At 35.4% G+C, this 24,211-nt stretch overlaps 1 protein-coding gene across 2 annotated transcripts in view; it reads left to right on the top strand.

The window, feature by feature from the left end:
* LOC142341574 (uncharacterized) overlaps positions 1-24,211 on the top strand; it is a 106,328-nt gene that overhangs the window by 80,316 nt on the left and 1,801 nt on the right. Inside the window, exons 10-12 of one of the 2 annotated variants that reach the window (XM_075392620.1) lie at positions 2,070-2,213; positions 5,036-5,240; positions 20,195-20,345. In XM_075392620.1, coding sequence (XP_075248735.1) covers positions 2,070-2,213; positions 5,036-5,240; positions 20,195-20,345 — 500 coding nt within the window. The remainder of the gene's footprint in view (positions 1-2,069; positions 2,214-5,035; positions 5,241-20,194; positions 20,346-24,211) is intronic. The other variant, XM_075392621.1, reaches the window with a different exon arrangement.

Here is a 24,211-nt window from a genome sequence, read left to right as displayed (position 1 = left end):
GGGGGTGCAAGTAATATGCGCTCACTAAGCTGAGGGTGAACAAACGGAAAAAATCCTAATTTTGAAAAGCCCTATTAGGGCTTTCTCCTTAGAGCTGATTTGTTTCATATAAATGGCCGTCCAAAGCTAATCCAAAAAGTCTAGTGCTAGTGGTCTATTAAAGGACTGGTGGTCGATCTGTCTATCTAATCTCTTCAGTTGTTTCAATTCATGGAAGGCCCCAAGCGTCTATCGCGGCTATTCTCCGGCAATCTTCCGGCTACGTTGTTCGATGAATTGCACCGGTACAAAATGAGCCTGGACCGTAAAAAAATTAAACTAGAAAACATTTATTATGATTCAATTTTTCCAAAATATCAGTTTAAAAAATGTTCTGCCAGATCCAATTACTGTTATAAGTATATTTTCAAAGATTACAATTTCGAAAACGATCACAAATTGACTCTAAGCAAACTTTTAGGGCGTAAAAACTTAAACTTATGAGGTTCTTATCAGTTTTCAATAAGTAATAAGTTGGCGATTTCTACGTCTTTGTTGAGTCAATTGTATAGTGTCGACAGCGAAACTGTTATGAATAAATTTAACTCAACTTTGTGCAAATACATTGCTTGCGGTCAATCAATTGAGCCTCACTCAAGTTTGCATTACTTGCTAAATAGCTGTTTTTAATTGCTCTCATACGATGTTTGTAGCTATTATATCAGTCCTTGGGTCATTTTACGACGCGAAGAGGATTATTGAGGTTCTACAGGTTTTCGCGATTTGAAGAGGATTACTGAGATTTTACAGGGTTTTACGACTCGAAGAAGAGAAAAGAACAGTTATTTTAGCTGAAGTAAGTTGTTCATGACTTATACTTTTGACTTTTTGTTTTAGAACGTTGACTTTAGCAATAGCTTAGTTAGTAACAGTATAGTTTGGTTAGGCATTTATTATTTTTTATTTGAAGTTTCCAATATAGGTGGAAAACCGGCTCGTTCTCTTTGATATTTTCAAATTAGAGATCATTTTGCAAGACTCTTTGAGTCGTTTCCCGTATTCTACCGGCTGCGTTATTTGTAAGCGGACAAAATTTTTTTAATGACTTGAACTTTTTTGACTTTTCTTTTTGAAAATCCGACTTCTGTTTTAGAACATTGACTTCCGTTTCCGAATATTGGACTTAATTGTGGTTTACCTGAAGTAAATATCAAAAGCAACCATCTTCTCAATATCTTCATTTAGGCTAATTAAGATAGTTCCTGTTGGGCGCCGATCTAATTTGTAAGATGGTGTACCTTTTCAAATATATATATATATATATATATATATATATATATATATATATATATATATATATATATATATGAATATGTATATAAAGCTCTGAAAACAGTTTTTTACAAGTAATTATGTGATATGAATTGAATATTACAGAGCTTTTAGACTACTTAATTAAAGATTTCCGATGTAGGAGTCGCACATCAGAAGATCATCATGAACTGGAAACGCTGACAACTGTTTTTGTTCCCCTTTTTGTTCATATTAAGCCCTCATCTGCTTTGTTTTTGTACGTCTCTGGCTTCGGTTTTTATGCAACAAATTTCTAGACTTATGTTTTTTGCCAGATCTAGTACCAATATGAAGCAGTCTTGCATGAGCTCATAGGGAAGAGTTTATATTGCGTGATGTCACATAAATTTGATTTTAGTCTGTTCACGGTCTGACTAAAACTTTTTTATCGTGCAAGAGCTGAAATAACGTCATACAGAGTTCAATCTAAAAGGCTTAAGTTGCTTTGAATAGATATTAAATAGCTTAGCAAAAAGCAGACATTGGATTTCAAAACCATTCTAATATTGGTTTTCTCCTGTTTTTCAACGACTGGCAAGAAAACGGGAAACAATTTTTTGATCTTTTTATAGTTTTTTGCTCTATATTGTTTTCTTGTTCGCTGTTTCTTCATTGCATCTGTTTGGTTTGATCAGATCTGATCCAAGTGTTCAAACAATTTAAAAGGTTGTCACTGATCCAAGCTATTAATTAAAAGTATGTAAGTTTCGATATAAACTTTGATTCAAAAATTCTAGGTTCGATTGGAAGTATATGCAGGATTATTTCCCAGAGGGGCAGACAGATGTCATGCATCCTTTTCTATTCACAATCCTGCCCAGACAACCTCGCAGTTACTTCACCCCTTCACAACTCAAAGCCATGGCCACTAATCAGAACAGGTTAAGAGAGTGCATAAGCATATGTCAGAGCATAAATCTTAGCGCCTCGAGTGAATTATTAGCCTGACATGAGTGCGCTTGCACCCGAGTGCTGAGTACAGGTCCTGAATTGGGTTAAAATTCATGTTTTAACTTATTTAGAGAAGCATGAGGTATAAATACATCGAGTACCTCCCCAGTGTTCGAAAATTGAAGAAAAATTTCAGTTTTTTTTTGAGGTATTCGCTGTTAAAAAAGTGGCGCAACTATTCAATTAACACTGCAGTGGTAATCTAGTTTATGTATTCCTAATCCATATGAGGGTTTCTGAATTGATTTACTTTTTTGTAGCTAATTGTTATTTAAAAATCTTGTGAAAACTGTCAAAAAAATTGTCTGCTTGTGAAAGATCTTATAATAAGAACTTGATGATAAACGTTGGTGTTTGGGGTCCTTGGCAAGATAGCTCATCTTTTGCAATAGATGTCGTTGTCCACCTGTCATCTTTCAAGTTAAAATTAATTAAATTTTAGACTTGGTTTTGGGGAAAACTTCTGAATGTCATCTGAACCCCATAAATGATATCATGTTTAATCGTTACTCCGGCATTTCTATGATTGACAAATTTTCAGTAACGGCTCTTCAGTAGACTAAAAAATATACTACCGGGGTCATATTTTTTAAGCAAAAAAAACGTCAGAGTTGGATATGCAATGGGAAAACTCCTAAAAAGCGACCCCCTTTACGCGACAATTTATGTCAGACTAGTGCAATTGGAGTTGAAAGATAGATAGATCTTGAAAGCTGATTTTTTTTGACAGCTTTTAACAGATAAATAGAGCAATTAGCAAATATAGCGTTATCAATATTTATCAAGATTTTTTTGCGGAACGGTCAAAAAAAATTTCTGCTTATGATCTTGATAATAAACGCTGGTGTTTGGGGTCCTTGGCAGGATAGTTCATCTCTTCCATTAGATGTCAAGATCATGCATCTCGAATCAATGTTAATGAGATATTGATTTGCTGAGTCTTATGTTCTCCGTTTGCATCTCCCTTTACAAAAAATGTCATAAATTTGAGGAGGACAATTGACATGGGCAATGAATCAAAGATGCTCGATAGTGTCCAATTAGTTCTCGACTTGTTCCACCATATTGATCCAGCTTGATTTTTAATTTATCATCTACTTTGTCATCTCCTTTGTGTTTTGTTTTGAGTTGTCCAGTAAAGAGGAAACAGCACTATTTGAGAGGTGACTGAAAAGTTTTGTAATTTTCGAATCATTTTCATTTTCAAAAGAAAATACAAAACTTCCTTGTCCACCCTGAAATTATATTTTGTTAGAAATTTGAAATCGCACGCGATATATAAAAATACATGCAATGGATGCAGCTCTATCTATGTTGGACAAACTAGCTGGCATGTTACAAATACAAATTCAGAACATCAAAATAGAGATTCTCCGGTAAGAAAACATCTCGTTGAATGTTGTGGTACAATGCATAACTCTGAAAGAAATTTATTTGACAAATTTTGCAGTGTTGAAAAAATAATGACAATTGAAGCATTCTATATCAACAAGCTGAAACCGTAACCAAATACACGCATTGAATACCGGGGCGGGATTTTACATTAAAGTTTTTATCTCATGCAAAATTTGATTTTTAAAATTTGAAAAGTAAATTGGTAATTGTTAAGTCGGAAATTTTGTGAACCCCATTTTTTTGGGCATATGATAATTAGAAAAATTGTAAATAAAAATGGTATGAATAAATGTATTTTAAACTGCAAATAATTTTAATAATTCGTTGTGTTTTTTAACTCATTTCATAAAATTAGAAATAGAATAATAAAACACAAGTGTGTAAACTTTTTAGATGAATTCATTCAATTGTTCACCAATTTATTTTAAGTCAACTTGATGAAGTTCGTCTTTATCAATCAAATTCGTTTTTAATTGACAATTACTTTTCTTCTGGTACTTTTTTTTAATGCCCTCGAATGTTTCAAATTTGTAGCAATAACTGTAAACGTCTTTCTTCTTACCATTCGAAGAAGGGTTTTGGTATTCTTTTACAGGCTTTTATAGCTGAAATCTGTTTGGACTTTAACGACTCTTTTTGAACTCTGATTTCTGTTTTCCAACATTTAATTTTAACAATGGCGTAAATTGTAACGTAAGGTAATTTGGAACGGCAATTAACATTCAGGGAAAAATGGTCATTTTGCAAATAAAATTGTCACTTAAAGCTTTGACAACTTAAGAGGACCCAGAAGCTCAACCCCGACCCCAGTTTCTGATTTCTTCACGTACCCATTACACCCATCTCCAACCAAGACACCCAAAACTTCCCACACCCGCCGGACAGAACCCACTTACCCAATCAGCCGCCTCAACCTTCTCCACAATGCCCATCCAATCAAGCAACCCATACACGCATACCAACCACACCCTCATCCCGCTCCAAACAAGCACAAACACGTACCCTGTCCGCGCACCTGAAATTGGGACGTAGGATATTCGGCGAGAACTGGTATAGGCAAACATAGTTTATGTAGCCATTAGGCAAAAATTTTAACTTAAATTTTGTGAACATTAGGCGAATATGAATTAAACACTTATAAGTGGTTCTTCAAAATCCACTTGACGCAATAGAGTACTCAAGTATCTCTTACAAATGTCACTACATGATAACAGCTTAAAAACGGTCACAACGTTTTTTCAACGTTGTTTTCAATATGTTACAGGCTATTCTCTGAGGTTAAGCTAGCTTCAACCTCAAAAATTTCTGGCCTGTCGGTCGAGAGCAATTCGTCCGATAGTAGTCGGTTATATTTCAGGTTAGTGACTGCCCGCGACATCCACTACATAGTGAAAAAGTTTACAGACCCAAGTGGAACAGAGTCACTCTACAACAAGAAGGGGGCACTGGTAGAGATTGACAAGGGGAGGAACTGTGACAGTATCAGACACTTCACCAAGGGAAATTTCTTCTGTATCTGTGAACCTTCAGCAAATGAGTCAAGGATCATGGACAGCAACGAGGTTCAACTTCTATGTATCTTTAATTGCTCTCAAACGAAAGATTATATTAGTCCTGTCGGTCTTTTTTATGCGATTTTTCGCTTGACCGATTTTTTGTCTGACGCTTTTGACTTTTCGTCCTCAAAAACGGGATAAAGAGGTAGCGCCCAGTGGGCATTAAGTGCTCTTAGAGCCTTACAGCTCTGTTTCAGCTAAAACTGTTTTGGAGACTTATACTTATACTTATGGTGTGAAGGGCGGTTCTTAGAGGTTGAAGACACCCCCACTGTTGAACCCCCCCCCCCAATTATCCCCCCCCCCGCCCACCGCGTTGTTCCACCTCAATCAGCCCCCGGTGCACCCCCCATCCCCCCCCCCCCCCCCGATGGCTAGCTACTGGCGAACTGCCGCTTGCTCAAAAAGCAAATTTAAACTATTTTGCAACTTTTTTCAAGCATTTTGAAAATTTTTGTTTTTTATCAGCCCTAGGTGCCAAGGAACCTCCTATAGGGCTTAAAAATAGGTTACTGAATAGTTTCTAGATTAAATGGAATGTCTTGCAAGATTTTAACATCACGAATTTTAGCATATTTTTGATATTTGTTGCCATGTTTTTCCAATTTTTTAGTAGTCATTATTCAGATTTTTTGAGCCTCAAGGGTCAATAAAGCCTCCGATAGGATTTGATAGTAAGTTACTGGAAAATTTTTGTAGGTCATGGATTAATTTTCAACTTTTTAATATCACAAGTTTTAGCAATTTTTTTTATAAAACTTGCAAATTTTCTGAAAAATTTTTGGAACTTTTTGTCATTTTTTAGTTTTCTTTAGCCACAAGAACCACGAAATTTCCTCTAGGGTCCGATAATATGTTACTGCATAGTTTATAGATGAAATGGAAAGCTCTTCAAGTTTTTACTAACACAAACTTAAGCAATTTTTTTTAAAAAATTTGCAATTTTTTCATGTTTTTGAACATTTTCTGGCAACAGAAACCCTGGGGCTTCCTCCAAAGTTTGATAATAAGCTGCTGCATAGTTTCTAGAGTTAATGGGATTGTGACCGACATTTTATATGACTCCAGTTTTAGTAATAATTGAATAAAGACTAAACTTTTCAATTTTTTTGAAAATTTTTATGTTCCAAGCGTATGGATCTTTATGAGCAAGTGAAACTATTTCAGGCTTGAAAAGGGCTACTGGATAGTCTTTTTAGACAAGGAAATGGTTCTCAAGATATTAATGTCTTGAATTTTAGCAAGATTTTGTTTAAATTTGCATTTTCCAAATTTTTTCAATTTTTGTCCTTTTCTGAGTTTAAACACCATTACTGGCCAACGAAAATTATCAAGTCTCGGAGATGAGTTACTTGACTGAACTTCCGAGATAAAAATTGCTTCTTGTTTTTCTTTATTGCAAAGTTGAAAACTTTTTTTTAAATTTGCGTTTTTCAGTTTTTTTCTGTACGATTTTTGTTATTAATAAGGTTAGAAAACTAGAAGTTGCAATGTCCAATCCAATCATGGAAGATATTACTGTCTCCTTCTCTCTCATTCGGTTGGGTTTCCTTTCCTTCTCTTTCTCGTTCACGTTTTATCTCTCTCTCTCTCTCTCTCTCTCTCTCTCTTTGTTGGTTCCGCACTTCAGCTGCTGTTATATGGCTTATTGTCGCCGTCCCTGATCCTCATTATCAATGAGTTATAGTTGAAATGTTTTTTAATCATAAATGATCTAACAGGCACTTTTAGGAAACCGTTGTTAAGTGCTCTCAAAAGCAATTAGTGGCAAATATAATAATCCAGTTGGTCTTTTATACAATTTTTCGCTTGGCCGATCTTTTCGTCTGACTCATTTGAATTTCGTATTCAGAAACGGGATAATAATGTAATGCCCCGAGGTCATTAAACCGGGGCTGAATGTTGACGAAGCCAACTGTTTGCCGGTCGTTTGAGAGCAATTCGCCCGACGATAGTCGTTTATGTTTAACTCTTTTCTCAGTTATGAAAAAAATGCACAAATAAATAATACTTCTTAGAATTAAGCAAACTTACAGATTTCTATCGTCAGGAAAACGTTTTTGGGTAACGTGCAATGTTTTTCAAAATGTTCAAATTAAATTACAGTTTAAGATGAAATTATGAGACTTTCAAAGAGATTTTAGCACTGTTTTGAACTGCAGTCAATGCAATATATACAATAATCATTTGCGAATCCATAATCACTTGAAATCTTTGATTATTGTATATTTAGTAATTGCTATTTCGGACAGAAAATGGCCGAAAACAAAAAATGCTTCAGAAAAAAACGAAAAAAGTTTCTCCCAGTTTCAGTTGTGCAACCCTAGACCACTCTGATCCGACCATTTGGGTCGCACACTGATGGCGTTGTGCCACCAAAACTACAGGAAAACGCTTGATTTTCATAGTGGTCCGGACAATGATTGCACTAGGGTCTGATCAGATGGCAAAGTCCCACTACAGTCTGAATATTGGACGCAAGAAAGTTTGGACAATTGTCGCACTACGGTTGATGTCATAGGTTTTTTGAACAAAACAAAGCTATTAAAACAAAACAAACTAAAACAGAACTATAGCGGCGCTGCTTAACTACTTATCAAATCAGTTCAAGGTAAAGCCAAGCAGTGAATAGCAAGACAGGCGAAAATTTACGCTAAATTCTATCGAAGCGAAAACGATTTTTTCACTTCTGTCAACATTTCTATTTAGTAACTATTGTTCGCACGTTATTATCAGATATGAGGTGAAACTCAAAATCAGATCACCAATACCATGTACCCTAGAGTTACGGGATCGAATCTATTATTACAACAATTTGAGCTTATATGAAGTACGAGATAGGAAGGCCCATTTCATTGAAGTTTGCGATATTCATGCCAATTCAGAGAGTGCAGTGCTCCGAATAAGGTATCCCGAATCCCGAACACAGTATAATCCGAGAATGTTACGGCATATTTATCGCTATCCAATCAACCGTTCAGAATTATTATGTGCAGAAAAATAAATAGCTTGAAAATTAACTTTTTGCTTGAAAAAAATTAGCTTGGAAACAATTTATGTCGTATTAAGTTGATATACATTGCGTATTGAGCAGTTTATTACTTGCTACTCTGTCTGGTTCCTGTAAATCATCATTATTGATTGTAAAGTATAACTTTGACTTATTGAAAAAAGAATTGACTTCGAAATTTTCAAGTTTACATAATGCGAAACGAAGCTCAAATGAGCTGAAGTTTACAGCAGATAGACTGTACGTTCTTGTTTTATTCATTTGCCAATTGTGGGATTTCAGTTTTTTGATTGATAAATCTTGAAATTATCTACAGAGAAAAAAACCTATATACAAAAGTATATATTTTTTAAATCTATTAGGATTTGTTACAAAAAAAATGGGCCCATCTTTTTAGTTCAAGATGTGTCGTTTATTCTTAGATCAAACAGCAGGCTTACACAACGTGCATAACCAAATAGTCTAATTTTTTTTCTTATACATTTGGGTTTTTGAAGGTATCGTGGAAAAATATAATTTTGCTACTGAGTGGTTATTTGGAATTTTGAGTACAAATAATTCAAGCGAAAAAATTGTTAATCAGCAAAGCTGAACAAATAGTTATTGAGACTCCTTAAGTATCGAGTCATGCAACGACATTCCACAATATAGCGGATGAGACAATAACTCACGTAAGTTGATTGGAAATATAAAAAATCCAGACATAATTTAAGCCGCTGAAACGTTCTGAAGGGTGTAAAGTATCCGATGTCTTTTATAGGAGAGCAGCCGTTACATTTATTCCGCTGACACGGCAAAGGGAAGAGCAACCGCTTTAAAATTCATTAAAGTAAGTTTCCATTTGCACTTCAAGCTGCTGCCTGACTCGGTCAATCAGTTACAGCTACCCAAAAAAGCAGACCAACGACTGTAAATAGCAACTACATCTAAAAACGCGAGAGAGCTACAATTTTAATTTAAAAAAACCAACAAACTCAGAAAAATCGGTCAACAGATACTTGAGATCAATAGTCGCATCGAGCTTTCGTTTCTCAAAGGAGTCGACATTATCCAGGATTTGGAACTATTTCGCCTCCATTAAAACTAGCAGATAAGATTCTTCAACTGAATAAACGCAAGTTGGAGAGCATACATCAATTGAAAAGATAATATGTCAGACCAACAAAGTCAATCCTGTCTCCAGACCAACAAAGTGCTCACAACCGCATATTTTTTCCGCCTCCAAAAGCAAGACCTCTCCTTTGGTTAAGAATAGAAACAAAACCAAGAAAACGAGTCAAAAACCTCCTCAAGCAGGAAAGATGGAGGATCGGAGAGAATTGGGCGTTGGTGACGGCGTTCTCGTCCAAGGTAAGGTTAATGAAAATAGAGACCAAAGTGCAGAGAAAAGAACTGGAGGCGGAGATGCGAGTTTCAAGAGGAGAGTACACTCAACTTGGAGTACCAAAAGGAAGTGCTTGACCTAAGGGGCTTAAACACAGATAATTATGGCGCTATACCAAGCATTGGGAGTAGATTTCACTTCAATTTGAAGGAGGCAAAAGGCAAAGAGGTGTTAATCTGGCTGGAACGATTGAATAAGTCTGTTAGGGTACATGCATTCAACGATTCAAGAACTGAGCCGGAAAACGTGTGTCCTAGGGTCAAGTTTGATTGTTGGCTGCACAAGGCAAGATCACCAAGCAGAGAGCAGTCAATTGCCAAAAACAAAGCTCAATTCTTTCAACGGAAATCTTCTATAAAGGCCAGAGAGGTGGAGCTTGTTTGTTGCTACTGTGCATTGAAGCAATATACTCGTCACCAAAAAATGAACCTTTAGAAGACTCTCTCGTTCGTCAAAACGAAATAAATTGTATGCGGAATAGGGTATTAAAAAGCATCCTATACGCAAGTTTTGGCTATACAAATATAAAGGTGATTTGCAACCAAACGCAACAATTTACCTCGCGAAAAAAAACTTTTTTCCAAACTTAGAGGAGAAGTTTTTGTTCTATACACATGACTTCCAAAAGAATAGACTCGATCTAACCTTCTTTGAGCAATGGTATTAAAGAGCATCCTATACGCAAGTTTTGGTTATACAAATATAAAGTTGATTTGCAACCAAACGCAACAATTTACCTCGCGAAAAAAAACTGTTTTCCAAACTTAGAGGAGAAGTTTTTGTTCTATACAGATGACTTCCAAAATAATGGACTCGATCTAACCCTCTTTGAGCAATGGCTAGCAAAAAAGCGTTCGTTCATGAAGAGTTCTCAGCTTTTAAGAGAGAGCAAATAGAAGAGACCGAAGAAGCACGAGTAAAGACAAACGCTTCAAAAAGTAATTGAATTTCAGTGCAATTTTTAATTTGAATGAAGTAAAGCAAATGCAAAACGATCACTGTCGTCTAGCTTATGGTACTCGTGAAATTTGGAAACGTCCAATTTTAGAATTTTGAGCGTGAATTATTGATACGCAGCAGTGAGAAAGCATGTTAGGGATATTGATGGAAAAGAAGTGCAATCAAAATTTTTAAATAAAACGTACGCTGTGTAAACGGATGTACCACAAAGCACACCAAGTGCTATAATCAGAAAATCAAATAGACAAGGGCAAACAACCGATCAACGTAGTCGCAGCAACAATCAATGGGAATAACGAGTATGCGGGCTTTCTTTAGTTAAATCTAGTCTCAATACAGAGTGCTAGCAACAAGCTGAAAACATGTGCTTTCCTCAATTGGGGGTCAATGGTTTCATTTGTTGATGAAACTGCGCAGAACTTACAATCCTAAGTCACTGATGTTAAGCTCAACATAGCTGGCGTACAGGGAAAGAAGAACCTGAAAACAGAAAAAATTCTTTTCAAAAAGGGGACTGCAATCAGAAGTGCATTAAACCAAACCCTAAATATCATTGGGAAGCACATACTACGACTGCAAAAAACTGAAACAAAATTTCAATCACTTGAGTGTTCTATCTAAAAAAGCTTTAACTTGATCCCTGTTCAATACGCTTACGAGCTACAACTCCCTTTGGACAGCAAGACAGGAACGCGAAATGAACCGTTTGTCGTTCTAACAGAGCTAGGATGGGTATTCAGTGGACCAATGACAGACAAAGGAAGAAGAAGTGCTTGTCATTCCGCTTTCAAAAAACAATTAATCCTGGCTGAGATTATTCAAACAAGGTTGGACATGGAAACTTACGATTCCAAAATCGACGATTGTGCCGTTGCGCGTAATTAAACAAGAAAGCCTTGGAACGATTCAGAGCCATAACTCTCTAAAAACAGCTCAGACTTGAGTCAACTTACTCATTGCAACAAAGATCCCATATGGACCCTGGCCTGAAAAGTCAATGGATAGAGATGTAGAAAAGGGATTCGTATAGATATTGAACGAGTCCTAATTCAAAGGAACCTTCGGGAAAGAATGATACTTACGCCACCACCCAGTAATAAACCCTAACTCGCCTGGCAATGTCAGACCTGTTTGCAATGCTCCATCAAAATTCAACTTCTAAATGGTCAATTTCAATAAATTGTTAGAAGCTCTTGAAGAAACAAACAAGTAAAATCTTTAGCAATTCACAGCCTTTTCTCTTAAGACATTGATTTGAACTTAAAAAGTGGATAAGTAACAACGATTAAGTTTTAAAAGCAATTCCATAACGCAAAGCAGGACGAAGTGGAAACTAATACAGTTGGATTTTTGTGTGCTTGTATTACAAAGGACTGTTACGGATGATAGTCTGCAGAGGTATAAACAAAGAAGTTGAGTAATCTATAACTTAGTAGAAGTTTCGGCCTCTGATATCTCCAGTATTCGTCCCAATCTGGTTACTTGCTCCAGTCAGTTTTCGCATAAGACGACTTCTTAAGGGCAGGTGAACTAAGAATGCGCAACATTGGGACAGAGAAGTGGAGCCTGGTGACGAAACTGAAATCCTGAAATGGAACAAACAACTTCCAATTCTAGCTGAAACAAATATAGATAGAAAATACTTCAGCACATGGAGGGATCAAGCCAAAATTCATGTATTTGCTGACGCATCTGAAGACAGCAATTGAGTTTTGGCTTATCTGCTTTCACGATCAAAAGAATACTCAGCTGGATTAGCCTTTATCATTGTAGAATGAGGAGTTGCCCTGAAGAGACAATTTTTAAAACCACTATTGGAAATATAAGCTGCAGTCATGGCAGTGAGAATGAAAGAGCAGATAATCAAGGAACATGAAATGAAGATAAAAATTTGCAGAGTTGGTGAGACTCAACTGCAGTTATGCAATAGATTCACAGCTCCCATTGTACACATTAGGAGTTTTTGACCGATCGATTAGCTGAGTTATTGGATACAATTAAAGTTTCATAGTGGACTCATGTGAGCAGCATCAACACCCCAGGTATCATTAGCACCAAAGTAATCAACATTGAGCATCTCAAGAATTGTGAATAACTCAATGTGCCGGCCTGGTTGAAGCAATCAGAAAGCAGCAGCTAAAGCAAATTTACCTGATCTTTGCCTCAGATGAAGAGAATATACCCTCATCAATGTTTTTTTTACAGGTTGAAGAAAAGAACGCCGTTATTCAAAGGGAACGATCCAGTGAACTTAATGAGCTATTGAATACATTGGCATGCGTTAAACGACAATTGAATAAATACAAACCAGAAACACTTGTATTCAGCGTTGAAAAATTAGAAAAACAAAATGAAATAATCTTCAAGCTACTACAGCGAGAACAGTCTGCTGGAGAGTCGAAGTCTCTCAAAACTGAAAAGGAAAATTCAAACAGCAGCAGAATCCTACAAATTTCACCATTTCTTAATGACGAGGGACTTATTCGGGCCAAAAGCTGAATGGGCAAAAACCATTTGGATTTAAAGGCAAAACATACAGTATCACTATATTTGAAACACCATGCTGTTGAATTATTCGTGCGAAATGAGCACAAGAACAATCAAGACAAAAGCATGGAACATTTAAGAGACATTGTTCAAAAAATATCGATCCAAGGCATACGAGAAGCCTTACGGTCAATCAAGAACAAGCGTGTTGCCTGAAGTAACGACAGAGCACAGACCATAACAGCAGTGAGGTCGGCTTAACCAGAGAATGGCTAGATAACACAATAGCCTCTACAAAAGCTGTAGTCGAATACTATGGACCTTTTACTGTAAAAAATGTGCGATAAAAACGAAAAGCGAAGGTGTTTGTTTGTTCACATGTCTTTCTATGAGGGCTCTGCATATAGAAGTGGTGTCCAAGTAGGCACAGATAGTTGTCTCATTACAATAAATTGATTTATTGCGCAAACACGCAAACCAAGTACAATCCTCACAAACAATTGGGCAAATTTTGTTGCAAACGAAATAAAGTTCGCTGAATACCCTGCGGCATGACACAAAAAAAGGACCGAAAAACAAAAAGTAATTCATCATAGAATCAGACGGGTGCTCAACCAACCTGTAGCACCAAACTTTAGAGGAATAAGGGAACGGTTGGTCAGAATTTGTAAGAAGATAAGGTATGTAGTGATGGAGAACAGATCAATCACCCAGGATACTCATTCAAGTACGAAGAGTTTTGTTCAGCAGGCAATGATTGCAAGGTCGTTGACGCCAGTCAGTTCAGAATTTAATGACTTAGAAGCTTTGACTCACAATTACCTCGTGGTTGGCAACAATAATGTTTGCTTTCCCTATTTACAATACGCAGAGGGTTTTTCAATCATCTTAAGCTCCTCCGACAAACTCAGGGTTTTGATTTTGGGACACTCTTTCTGAAGAATACTTTTCATGCCAACGTTAAAGAACTGACAAAAATGACGATTTACGGCAAACGAAAAGCTCATAGAAAGCAATCTCGTTTCATTGATCGGATACAGCCATAAGTGAGGACATTGTGTTTTGGGTCGAGTTAAGGAAGCCATCGATGGGTCTCATAAGGCGATCCGATCACCGACATTTCAAACAAATGACGGAGTTTACAAGAAACCAGTAGTGAAGCTTGCCCCTGAATCTGCAGAAAGTTATAATTTCGCGCTGGCAAACCGGGTTTGGCAATACCGCGGCCGCGCTTAAGAACTAAACAAATCAATCCAAGTTCAAACCAAGCAGCGAAGTTAGAATGGAATGACAATCAAAATTTAACGCTCCGTTTTGATGCAGCCAAATTCATTTGATCACATTTGACAACTTTTTTCTTTCGTAATTATTATAAGTACAAGATTATCATACACAAAGAGAAACCCAAAATCACAAATACCACGTGTTCTTGATTTACAAATTCGTATCTACAATAACTTGAATTGAGCGCAATTCGAGTACGAGAAAACAAATTTCACTGATTTTTCGAAATGCATACTGTTTCAGAGGGTACGGGGCGCTGTATACGGTATCCCCAGCTCCAACTCTGTGTATTCAGAAAATCTTATGACATAGCAGTCTCTATCCAATAAACAAATCGAATATACATATACAATAATACAAAAAGCTTGAAAGCTATCAATTTTGATTGGTTGTCAACATTTGAAAATTGAAGTTTTGGTCGTTTTAAATTGAAATGCAGTGCGTATTGAGGTAATACACTTAAGAAGTTTATTACTTTTTACTGTGTCTTGTACCTGTAAATTCTCAATAGTGATTGTACAGACTCACTAATAATTGTATTTTGAAAACAAAATCGACTTTAAAGTTTAACTATGTTGAACAAAGTTCTAATTGAATGAGTTATAGAGCACGCAGACTGTTTTTTTTGTTGCATCTAATTGCCAATTGTCTATTTGATTCCACTTTCTTGATTGGCAGATTGTAAAATTTTTTCAGCAAGGGAATACAGATGTTTGTTTTTTGCTTATTTAACAAGATTGGAAATAAAATTTAAAACCCGGGCCCATCAAAATAGATCATGTTTCTTCTCACATCAAACCGTGGAACTACCCATAAGCACTCAAAATTAGTTGAAACAAAATTTTGCGGTTGATTGGTTATTTGAAACTTAGAATTACTTGTTTAACGCAGTCAATGTAAATTGTGATTCTGCGATGCTTATCAATTCGTTGTTAGGTCTAACTGAGTATCGAGTAATGCAAGGGTAATCTACTGAATAGCGTTTAATAAACTTCAAATAATTCATTTGCAAAAATGTAAAATCTGGACAGAATTGAAAAAAAAGGGAGCGGTTTAAAGGTTTCCTTGTCTTTGATAGAAGAGCAGCCGCTAAAAAAAGCACATAAATTAGCTAAAACGCACAATCGCGCACAGATATTCACCAGACACCTATCACACAAGCAGACACACACAAACATGCTCAACACATACCACACGCTGTCACATATCATCCCCAACCCCTCCCCACGCCCCTGTGTCATACAATTCCAATGTCTGGTCGCATGAAAAAACAGACAAAAATAGATCAGCAACAATAGGTCACACAAAAGCCTCACAAATTTTGGGCCGCTTGAAAGTCGCACAAGCTTTTGGGTTGCACGATTGTCTAATAAGAGGTATTTTAGGTAACACTATTGTCTGATCAGTTGAAAAACTCTGCGAAATGGTCTGATCAAAGCAGTCTAGTGTAGAGCCGACAAACCTGGATTGCAATTTGCTACGAAACGTACATGAAGAAAATTTGATAGGAATAAAAACGTCACTTTTCGCTGCAAGTCTGAACACGAGTAGCAATATTGGCTAGAAATGATTTTCAATACGATAGTCAGGGGATATAATTGGCATTCTCTTGATTTTTTTTTTGTTTCATTTTGTCGCCAAGTTCTTCGTTACGACCATATGATCCATAAACACTTCAATTCAGCATTTTTCATTCGTTTTCGTTCATACAATTTCAACCGAAGTGCCTGTGTGAAGCTATTTTTCAGTTGCAGTCTAGCGAGCTTTCTTTTGTTCAGTTTTGTGATTAGGTTTTCGGTCACGTGACTTACTCTATTCTCAAGAACTACTTCCGTATTTTGAAATTACATTTCTTCACCTGAATTCAAAGAGACAACGTCATGTGAATCTGTGTCACTCTAAATGAAGGTTTTTTGAGAGCAGCTGATAGAAACAGCAATAACTTATTCAGTTTCTTTATCAAAAAAAACATCTCATCCTTTATTGAAAAGAGTTGTTTGTTTGGTCTTTTTTATACTTCGAGAGTGCAGACATACGGAGCAACTGCGGTTATGTTCTGGCAATCTGCCAGTTATGTTTATTTGATGGTCATTTTCAAAAGTGGACGTAATTTGATTGCGACAGAAGGAAAACTTTTGGAATTCAGCGCACGTTTTCTTGGTTTGTCGAGAATTCAATTTGCAAAACCCAAGGCAGCCAGTAGGACAAAACGCGGAAAATAACAACTTTCAAATGTTCCCACAATACTAACCAAACTAACAACGAAGAGAAGCGAGAAAAAAGACCAGTCCGGGCCTAATGCGAGGTCATTATCAGTGGGTAATTCTTAATACAAGTCTGATATGATTACAGATTTAGATCCACCATCATGTCATAGATCCAAAAAACAGCAGTGGGATTACTGGCAAGACCATTAGGGAAATTTTGCGGCAAAAACCAATTAACTAAAAATGGAAGCTAACAAAGATGCTAATTAGGTTTCAAATCGATAGCTGGTCTTACTTCCCGATTTATTCATAAAGAATAATGAAGTTTTCAAGTTTCTAGAGCCCTTAGCCAACATTTACTCGTTTTTCATTGACTGTCAGGAATGAAAGATTTTTTTATGTGTTATGAAAAGTTTATAATGTTTACAACATCTCAATACCTCAAAACAAAAATGGCATTCCAAAGATGCTGATCTTTTATTGCGTAAGTTGATGATTTTCGAAAGAAAAGCGGTGAATGCGGTGAATTTTCGTAAGTGATGCAGTGGTTGCGGTGATTGCGGTGAAAAAAAAATTCACCGCTTTTCACAGCATTTCTCACAAAAATTCACCACGAAATTCACCGCGTTTCTTATAAAAAAATCGCATCGATTATTATGGCAAATTAATGTAAGAAATGCGGTGAATGCTGTGAAACAGGCCTAGATGTCAACGTTAAAAAACACAAAATTATGTAAGATTGGCGCTGCATGCATTGAACCTATGTAAAATCTACGCTTGAGCATCAACCCTACATAACTTTGCGATGAATTTAGCGTAGATCTAACATAATGTTGTATTGAATTTAGCGTAGATCCAACATAAATTTTCATTGAATTAAGCAAAAATCTTACAAAAATTTGCATTGAACTTACATAATTCTGCGTTTTAGTTAGCATTGATTTTACCTAATATTGTGTTCCAATGGTTAGATCTTACCGCAGATCTTATCGAATTTAGTGTTAAAATCAACCTTTATATTATAAAACTGAAAAAAATGAGTAAAAGTTGCTCAACAGTGAAAAATATGTTACTGATGGAGATTGTCTGGAGTGAGCTGTCTGAAGATGTCTGGTTTGACCAAAAAATCAGCTGAAGTGCTGATTCAGTTAACAAAAATGCAGCCGGGATTTGATTGAATACACTGCGAATTTTTGTAAGAAATGCGGTGAAATGCGGTGAAAAAAAAGTAATTTTTACCGCGTATTTTTTACTTCTTTTATTGGCGAATGCGATGAATTGCGTTAAATTATATTTTTTCACCGCGTTCTTGGTAGCGGTGAATTTTATGGCTTAATGCGACGAATTATTTTTTTCCACCGCGTTCTCTCGAACGTTGATTTTTTTTCACTGCTAGATGCGATGAAAACAAATCATTGAATCAAGCGGTGAAAAAAAAATTCCTCGCTAACGAGAAAAAACTCACCGCGATTCACCGCATTCACCGCGAAAAGATGTAAGAAATACGCGGTGAAAATTATTTTTCTTGACCGCATTTCACCGCATTTCTTACGAAAATTCACCACCAAACCTCGACCCCGGTATATAAGATCTTATAAGACATATTATTTTGTGCCTAATTATGACACTAATTATGAACAATTTTATCGTGAGATACCTAGATTTTTATTGTGTGAGGAGAACTTTCTAAGCGGAACTTATCGGGTGATGTCCGATAGGAAAGAAAAACATTTGATCTGATATGTGGAAAAAAATATCGTAGAGAATCTCACCGGATGAAATTTTTATCGTGTGAGACTTGGTAGGTGGATTTTTATTGTCTGGTCCGATAGGAAAAAAAATTTCTCAGCTAATCTTATGACAAAAGTTACTGTATAAAATCAGTTGAATTAATTTTTTTTTGAGTAAGATTTGATTTGGTAAATTTGTACGATTTGTTATGGAATTTTAATGGATAAATTTTCTCATTCAAGTTGCGGCTATTAATTTTGAAATATCTCGTAGGAGGAGGTTTGGTTTTGCATGCTCTGATAGGTCAAAACTTTATCGAGTGAGATCTGGTAAGACCATTGTTTATTTTGTATGTTCAGATAAGGAAAGTTATATCTTATAGAAAAAAGAAGAGTCATTGTGTTTTATCTTATAAGATTGAAACAAATTTTGTAAGATCTGACAAAATGGACATTTATCTAGATAGATCTAATAAACTAAAAATAAAAAAGTTCTGTCTTCCGAGATTCGGCAGGAAAAATTTATAGATCTAATAAACTAAAAATAAAAAAGTTCTGTCTTCCGAGATTCGGTAGGAAAAATTTTTAATTTGTTCATCCAAATAAGTAGTTTTTCTATTGTGTAAGCTGTCATTAGACAAAAATTGATGGAGCAAAATCTGATGTGTAGACATCGAGTAAGATTTTATAAGGCGCAGCTGCAAAGCAAAGTGTGTGATCCCAATTAGACAAAATTTTGTCGTTAGATATTCGATAAGAAATTTAAAGTTTTGTATTATCTGAAGTTATCGATAAGAAATTTAAAGTTTTGTATTATCTGAAGTTATACGTCTGATAAGACAATGTTTCATTGTGTAAGATTTGATTAAACGAAAACTAATGTTGGAAGTCTTATAAGAGAAACTGATATTACATACAATCTACACAAAATTCGTTGTCTGATCTGATAAGAATTGGTCTTATATTGTAATATCTGAAAAAAAAAATTATTGTTTGAGATTGGATTTAGATCTTGTTTATCTAATGAGACACGAATAGACAAAATACTTTCGTGTAAGATCTGGTGGGCAACGATTTTTCTCGAGTGATCCGATGGAGTGAAGTTTTTTTGTGTAAAATCTTAAAAGTAACAACTTTATCGTGCGAGATCTGAGAAGACGAAATTCATTTTGTTCATATTGAGCAGAAACTTGATCAGTTAGATTGGTTACGACAAAATTATAAGGTGTACGATCTCATGAGACGAGGTTGTATCATGCAAGATCTCAAGAACAGAAGATTATCATGTCAGGTCTAGAGCAGCTTTTTTCTCGTTGCTTATTCTGCTGGCTTGTGCTAGTTGCTTTTTATTGGTACAAGTTAATTGATCTGCTGGTATCGTTTGTACTGTTCTGTCAGAGACAGCCGTGTACTAATCCCCATAAATAAGTTGGAAAGTCCCTGTAACTTTTGCAAGATTACGTACCAATTTTTACTGGAATTAAATAAAAAAAATCGAGACGGCTCAGATTGTTTTTTTTTGTGGATCTATGTGCCCCCCCCCAGCTTATATATTTTTTCACCCCCAGGTGCACGTGCTATTTGTTTACATAGTAACTTGCTATATAACAACATATAATTTGTAACTGGGGGGCGTAAAAAACTGGGGGGGGGGGGGAACCTATTTACAGAGCACTGAAACTGTATTCAAAGACAACTGCCATCAAATGACAACGATGGTGACAGTTTCCCTCATATGCTGGTCGTCTTCGAGGGGGGATTCAAGGAACAGGAAAATTATAGTATGCATTTGATTGTAACACTGGGAAAGAGACATCAAAGAATAAATTATTTCTGAGTGTACGAGACCGCATGAGGATTCCACTGGAATTCTTTTTAGGTTTGTTTTTTTATTCCAGGTGGAGCGTGCTTTGGAATTCTCACGTGAGTATTTGAATGAGAGGATCGACGATTTTCCCGGTTGTGCTACTTTACAGTTGACGAGGTGGGGCGACAAGCCCTACAGATTGTACTACAATAAAACTGCAAAGGAGGACGCCATTGTTAAAGGTAAAGGCTCTATTGGTTTATTTGAAATAGTGGTGACACTTAAGCATGAATAGATTTTCACCGACTAACACAGTATGAGCAATTCAATTTTGCAATTTAACTTATTTGCGTATTTCACAGTTAAGAATTTCACAGCAACCCACTCCCACCAAATTAGCTCTAAACAAATCCCCCACCGAGATGGCGGTGGTGGTGAGTGGACCCAAGATTTCATTAATCAGCGGAGGAGAGGTGCCCAGCTTAGATAAAACGACGATATAACGAACTCAGATTTCTACTCAGACTCCGTATGCTATCATAGTCCGGACATTTACGCAGTCATATCTTTTGCAAATGGTGTAGATTTTGACACTTACGGCCACATCCCGTAGCTGACTAAAGCCTGCTTTTGCCTCTGGATCCTCAATTTAGGATTGCCAATGTTAACCAACAACGATGCTCGTTAATGTGCGTTCGCAGATGATGTTCCGACCCGAGCTCATCTACATTTTTTACTTAATTGTCAACCAAATGAAGAGATAACAAAAATAGATGTTTGAGTTTTAAAAAATCGTCACACAACCTAACTGCTAATTGAATAACATAATGGCATGCCTCATTACAGCGCCCACGATATCTGCTATTAAAAAGACTGCGAGAAGAAAAAACAAACAAACAGAAAATAAGCTATTATCGAAATAGTTAGCTTTTATGTGAATATTATGTATTTTTTATTCAGTACCAAATTATACTAATTCAGCTGAAGAATAATTTGAAAAAACTTGGCTAAAGATTATTTTGAAAGAATAAATACGTTCATTTGGGCCGCATTTAAAAATTATTGGGATCTGTTGTTACGCGAATGTACTAAAAAATAAAACAAAGAAACAAATACACCACTCACAAAACATTTATGAAAACGCATATTGTCCGACAAACAAAACATTAATTTGAATTAATTTGAAAGGAAATAATGAATTGGATGGGACCTCTCATTGATGATAATGAGTTAAAAGTTGACGAATAGAACAAAACTGAAGAAAAGAAGTTTGAAAAATCTTTGAAAATATATAATAACATAAGCTTTAAGACTAATCAAAATGAATTGACTGCTTCGGATTAAATAATTAATTCAATCTCAATAACAAGTTTATGAGATCAGTCAGCATTTTACGGCTTCCTAAAGAATCAAAAACAAGCAAAATCAGCAAATTCAAAAAAAAATTGAGTGAAAAATGGGTCGAAGCCATTAAAAAGTGAACTTTTGAGTAAAAAAATTTTCTATTTTTTTTTAAATTTTTCAACAGCAATGAAATTCTTTTTTTAAACAAATGACTTTAAACAATTAACAATTATGAACAGATACATTAAAACCAGGAAATTTTTGAGAAAACCTGTAGTATCAACGACCTTAAATTCAATAGCTTTCAACAGAAGCCAATAAAAAAGCTTACTTATGCCTCAATAAGACAAATAGAATATTTGCCACTCATAGGTTATCAAAAAGACATCACAACAAGTCATTGACTCTGAAAAAACAGCAAATACAGGCAAAATCTTAAAATTCAGTAGAAGATTGCGAGAAGAAAGTGTCGGAGCCGTCTAAACCATGAGTTTCTCTCTGAGAAATCTATCTATGATCTAATGAACGTCTTCTCTAAACCAATGGGAACTATCAATATTGGGAGAAAGTGATCAGATTTCAAAAAGAAACAAAATTACGAAAAAAAAATAACAAAAAATTCAAAAAAATTATGAAAACTCATGCATCAAAGTCATGAAACCAACAGTTAGAAGATAAAACCACTAAACAGAATAATTTTGGTTGCAGTACAAATGAAAGACATTACAGCCTATAACTTTATTAGCTTTCAACGGACGTCAATAAATACGCTCAGTTATGTCTCGATGGGCGAACAAAAATTTTTATCATGCATAGGTAATCAATAAGACGTCACAACTAAGTCCTATGGCTATGAAAGCAACAACATGTACAAGCAAAACTCAAAATTTCAGTAGAAAAATTCGAGAAGTGTCGCTATCACTTAAATCATAAGCTTTTCTCTGAAAAATTTGTCTCTAATCCACTGAAATTCTTCTTTTTGCCAATAGGCCTATTAATATTAGGTTATAAAAGGAAAAGATTTGAAAAAGAACCAATAAATAGAAAATATCAAAAAACCCAAAATTATAGAAATCTGGTGGTATTGAAGTCATATAGCCAATAATTAGAAGATAAACCGCTAACTAAATAAATTTTGATTGAAGTAGAAAAGAAGAGGCTCCTGTCATTACTGAAACTCACGCACAATTCACGAAAAAATTTTTAGATTGGTTAATGTTCAAAAAGATGTTCAAAAATTAACTCTAAAGTCTTAACAGCCATTAATTTCTATAGCTTTCAATGAAAGTCAGTAAATAGGCTCAACTATGCCTCGAAGGGAGGAAAAGGATGTTTGTCATGCAAAGATAATCAGAAAGACATCACGATAAATATTATGACTATGAAAACAACAACACAAAGAGGCGAAAGCAACAATTCAGTACCAAAGTGCGAGACAAAAGTTCCTGTGTCGTTTAATGCAAGTTTTTTGGGAAAACTTTATCGATGATCCATTGAAAGTCTTCTCTATGCCAAGGGCGCTATCAAAAATAGGTTACAATGTGATCAGATTTCAAAAAGAACCAAATATACAAAAAAATTCAAAAATTAAAAAAAATTATATTCCTCAGATGTGCCTCGATTAGAGGACATCGATGTTTGTCATGCAGAGGTTACCAAAAAGACATCACCAATGGTCTGACTATGAAAGCAACAACAAAACAGGCCAAAACCAAAAAATCAAAATAAAAAGTTCGAGAAGAAAGTGTCAAAGCCATTGAAACCATGAGCTTTTCTCTGAAAAACCTTATCTACAATCCATTGAGAGTTTTCTGTGAGCCAATGTGAGCTATCAGTTTTTTTATATTGTGGTAAGATTTCAAAAGGAACAAATAATACGGAAAATATCCGATAATTTTAATTTTTTTTGGAATCCTGTGCCATTGATGTCATATAACCAATATTTAGAAGAAAAAATCGCTAACTAGATTATTTTGGTTGCACAAGGAAGGAAAGGAGTCCTGTCATTACTGCGACTGATGTCGAGTTAAAGAAAATGAATTTATGATTAGTTGATGTTAAAAAAACTTATCGGAAATATTTTTAAAGACTTATGAGGCATTAGCTGTCCACCCAAAGCACTAGATAGGTTCACTTAATGCAATTCTAGTAAACATTTTCATGTCATATGACTCCAAATGTTAGCGAAACCTCAAAAACATCAAAATTTTCTTTTAAAATTTCGAAAACTCAAGAGTTGAAGTCTAAAAAACATGAGCGATTTCTTGAAAACAATTTTTCTTTCCATTGGGCTTCATTTAACTGTAAATGGGGCTTTCATTAACGAAACCTCGACTTGACAAAAGACCAGTCTCTAAGAGACTTAAAAAACAATCGAATTTGAAATGATTTTAAAAAAAAGAGCTCTCAAATGGAATTTGATTTTTTTGTTATTGAACTTACCTATGAGACAAATACTAGTCTTTTTTATCGCCTTTCGGTTATTAGGAACACAATACTGATTCGTATTGTGGCATGAAATGTATTTTTGAACTACTATTTCAATAGAAAAAATCTTAATTTGAAGAAAAATTACACTAAAAGTGAAAACTAAAAGTGAAAAAAAATTACACTTAAAGTGAAAAATTACACTAAAAGTGAACAAGAAAAAAGTGCCAAATATCCCGTGTTCACACAAAACTTCAACCCTCAATAACTCCTCAGAAAATAAGAAATTCAAAAAAGTCTTTTTAATTTCGAATTCTACACTGGACGAGCTTTTTAA

This window comes from Convolutriloba macropyga, chromosome 6 (assembly GCF_964194025.1).
Source record: "Convolutriloba macropyga chromosome 6, txConMacr16.3, whole genome shotgun sequence".
Classification (NCBI taxonomy): domain Eukaryota; kingdom Metazoa; phylum Xenacoelomorpha; order Acoela; family Convolutidae; genus Convolutriloba; species Convolutriloba macropyga.
Note: the sequence above shows the minus strand (reverse complement) of the source record. Positions and strands in the feature narration are given on the sequence as shown.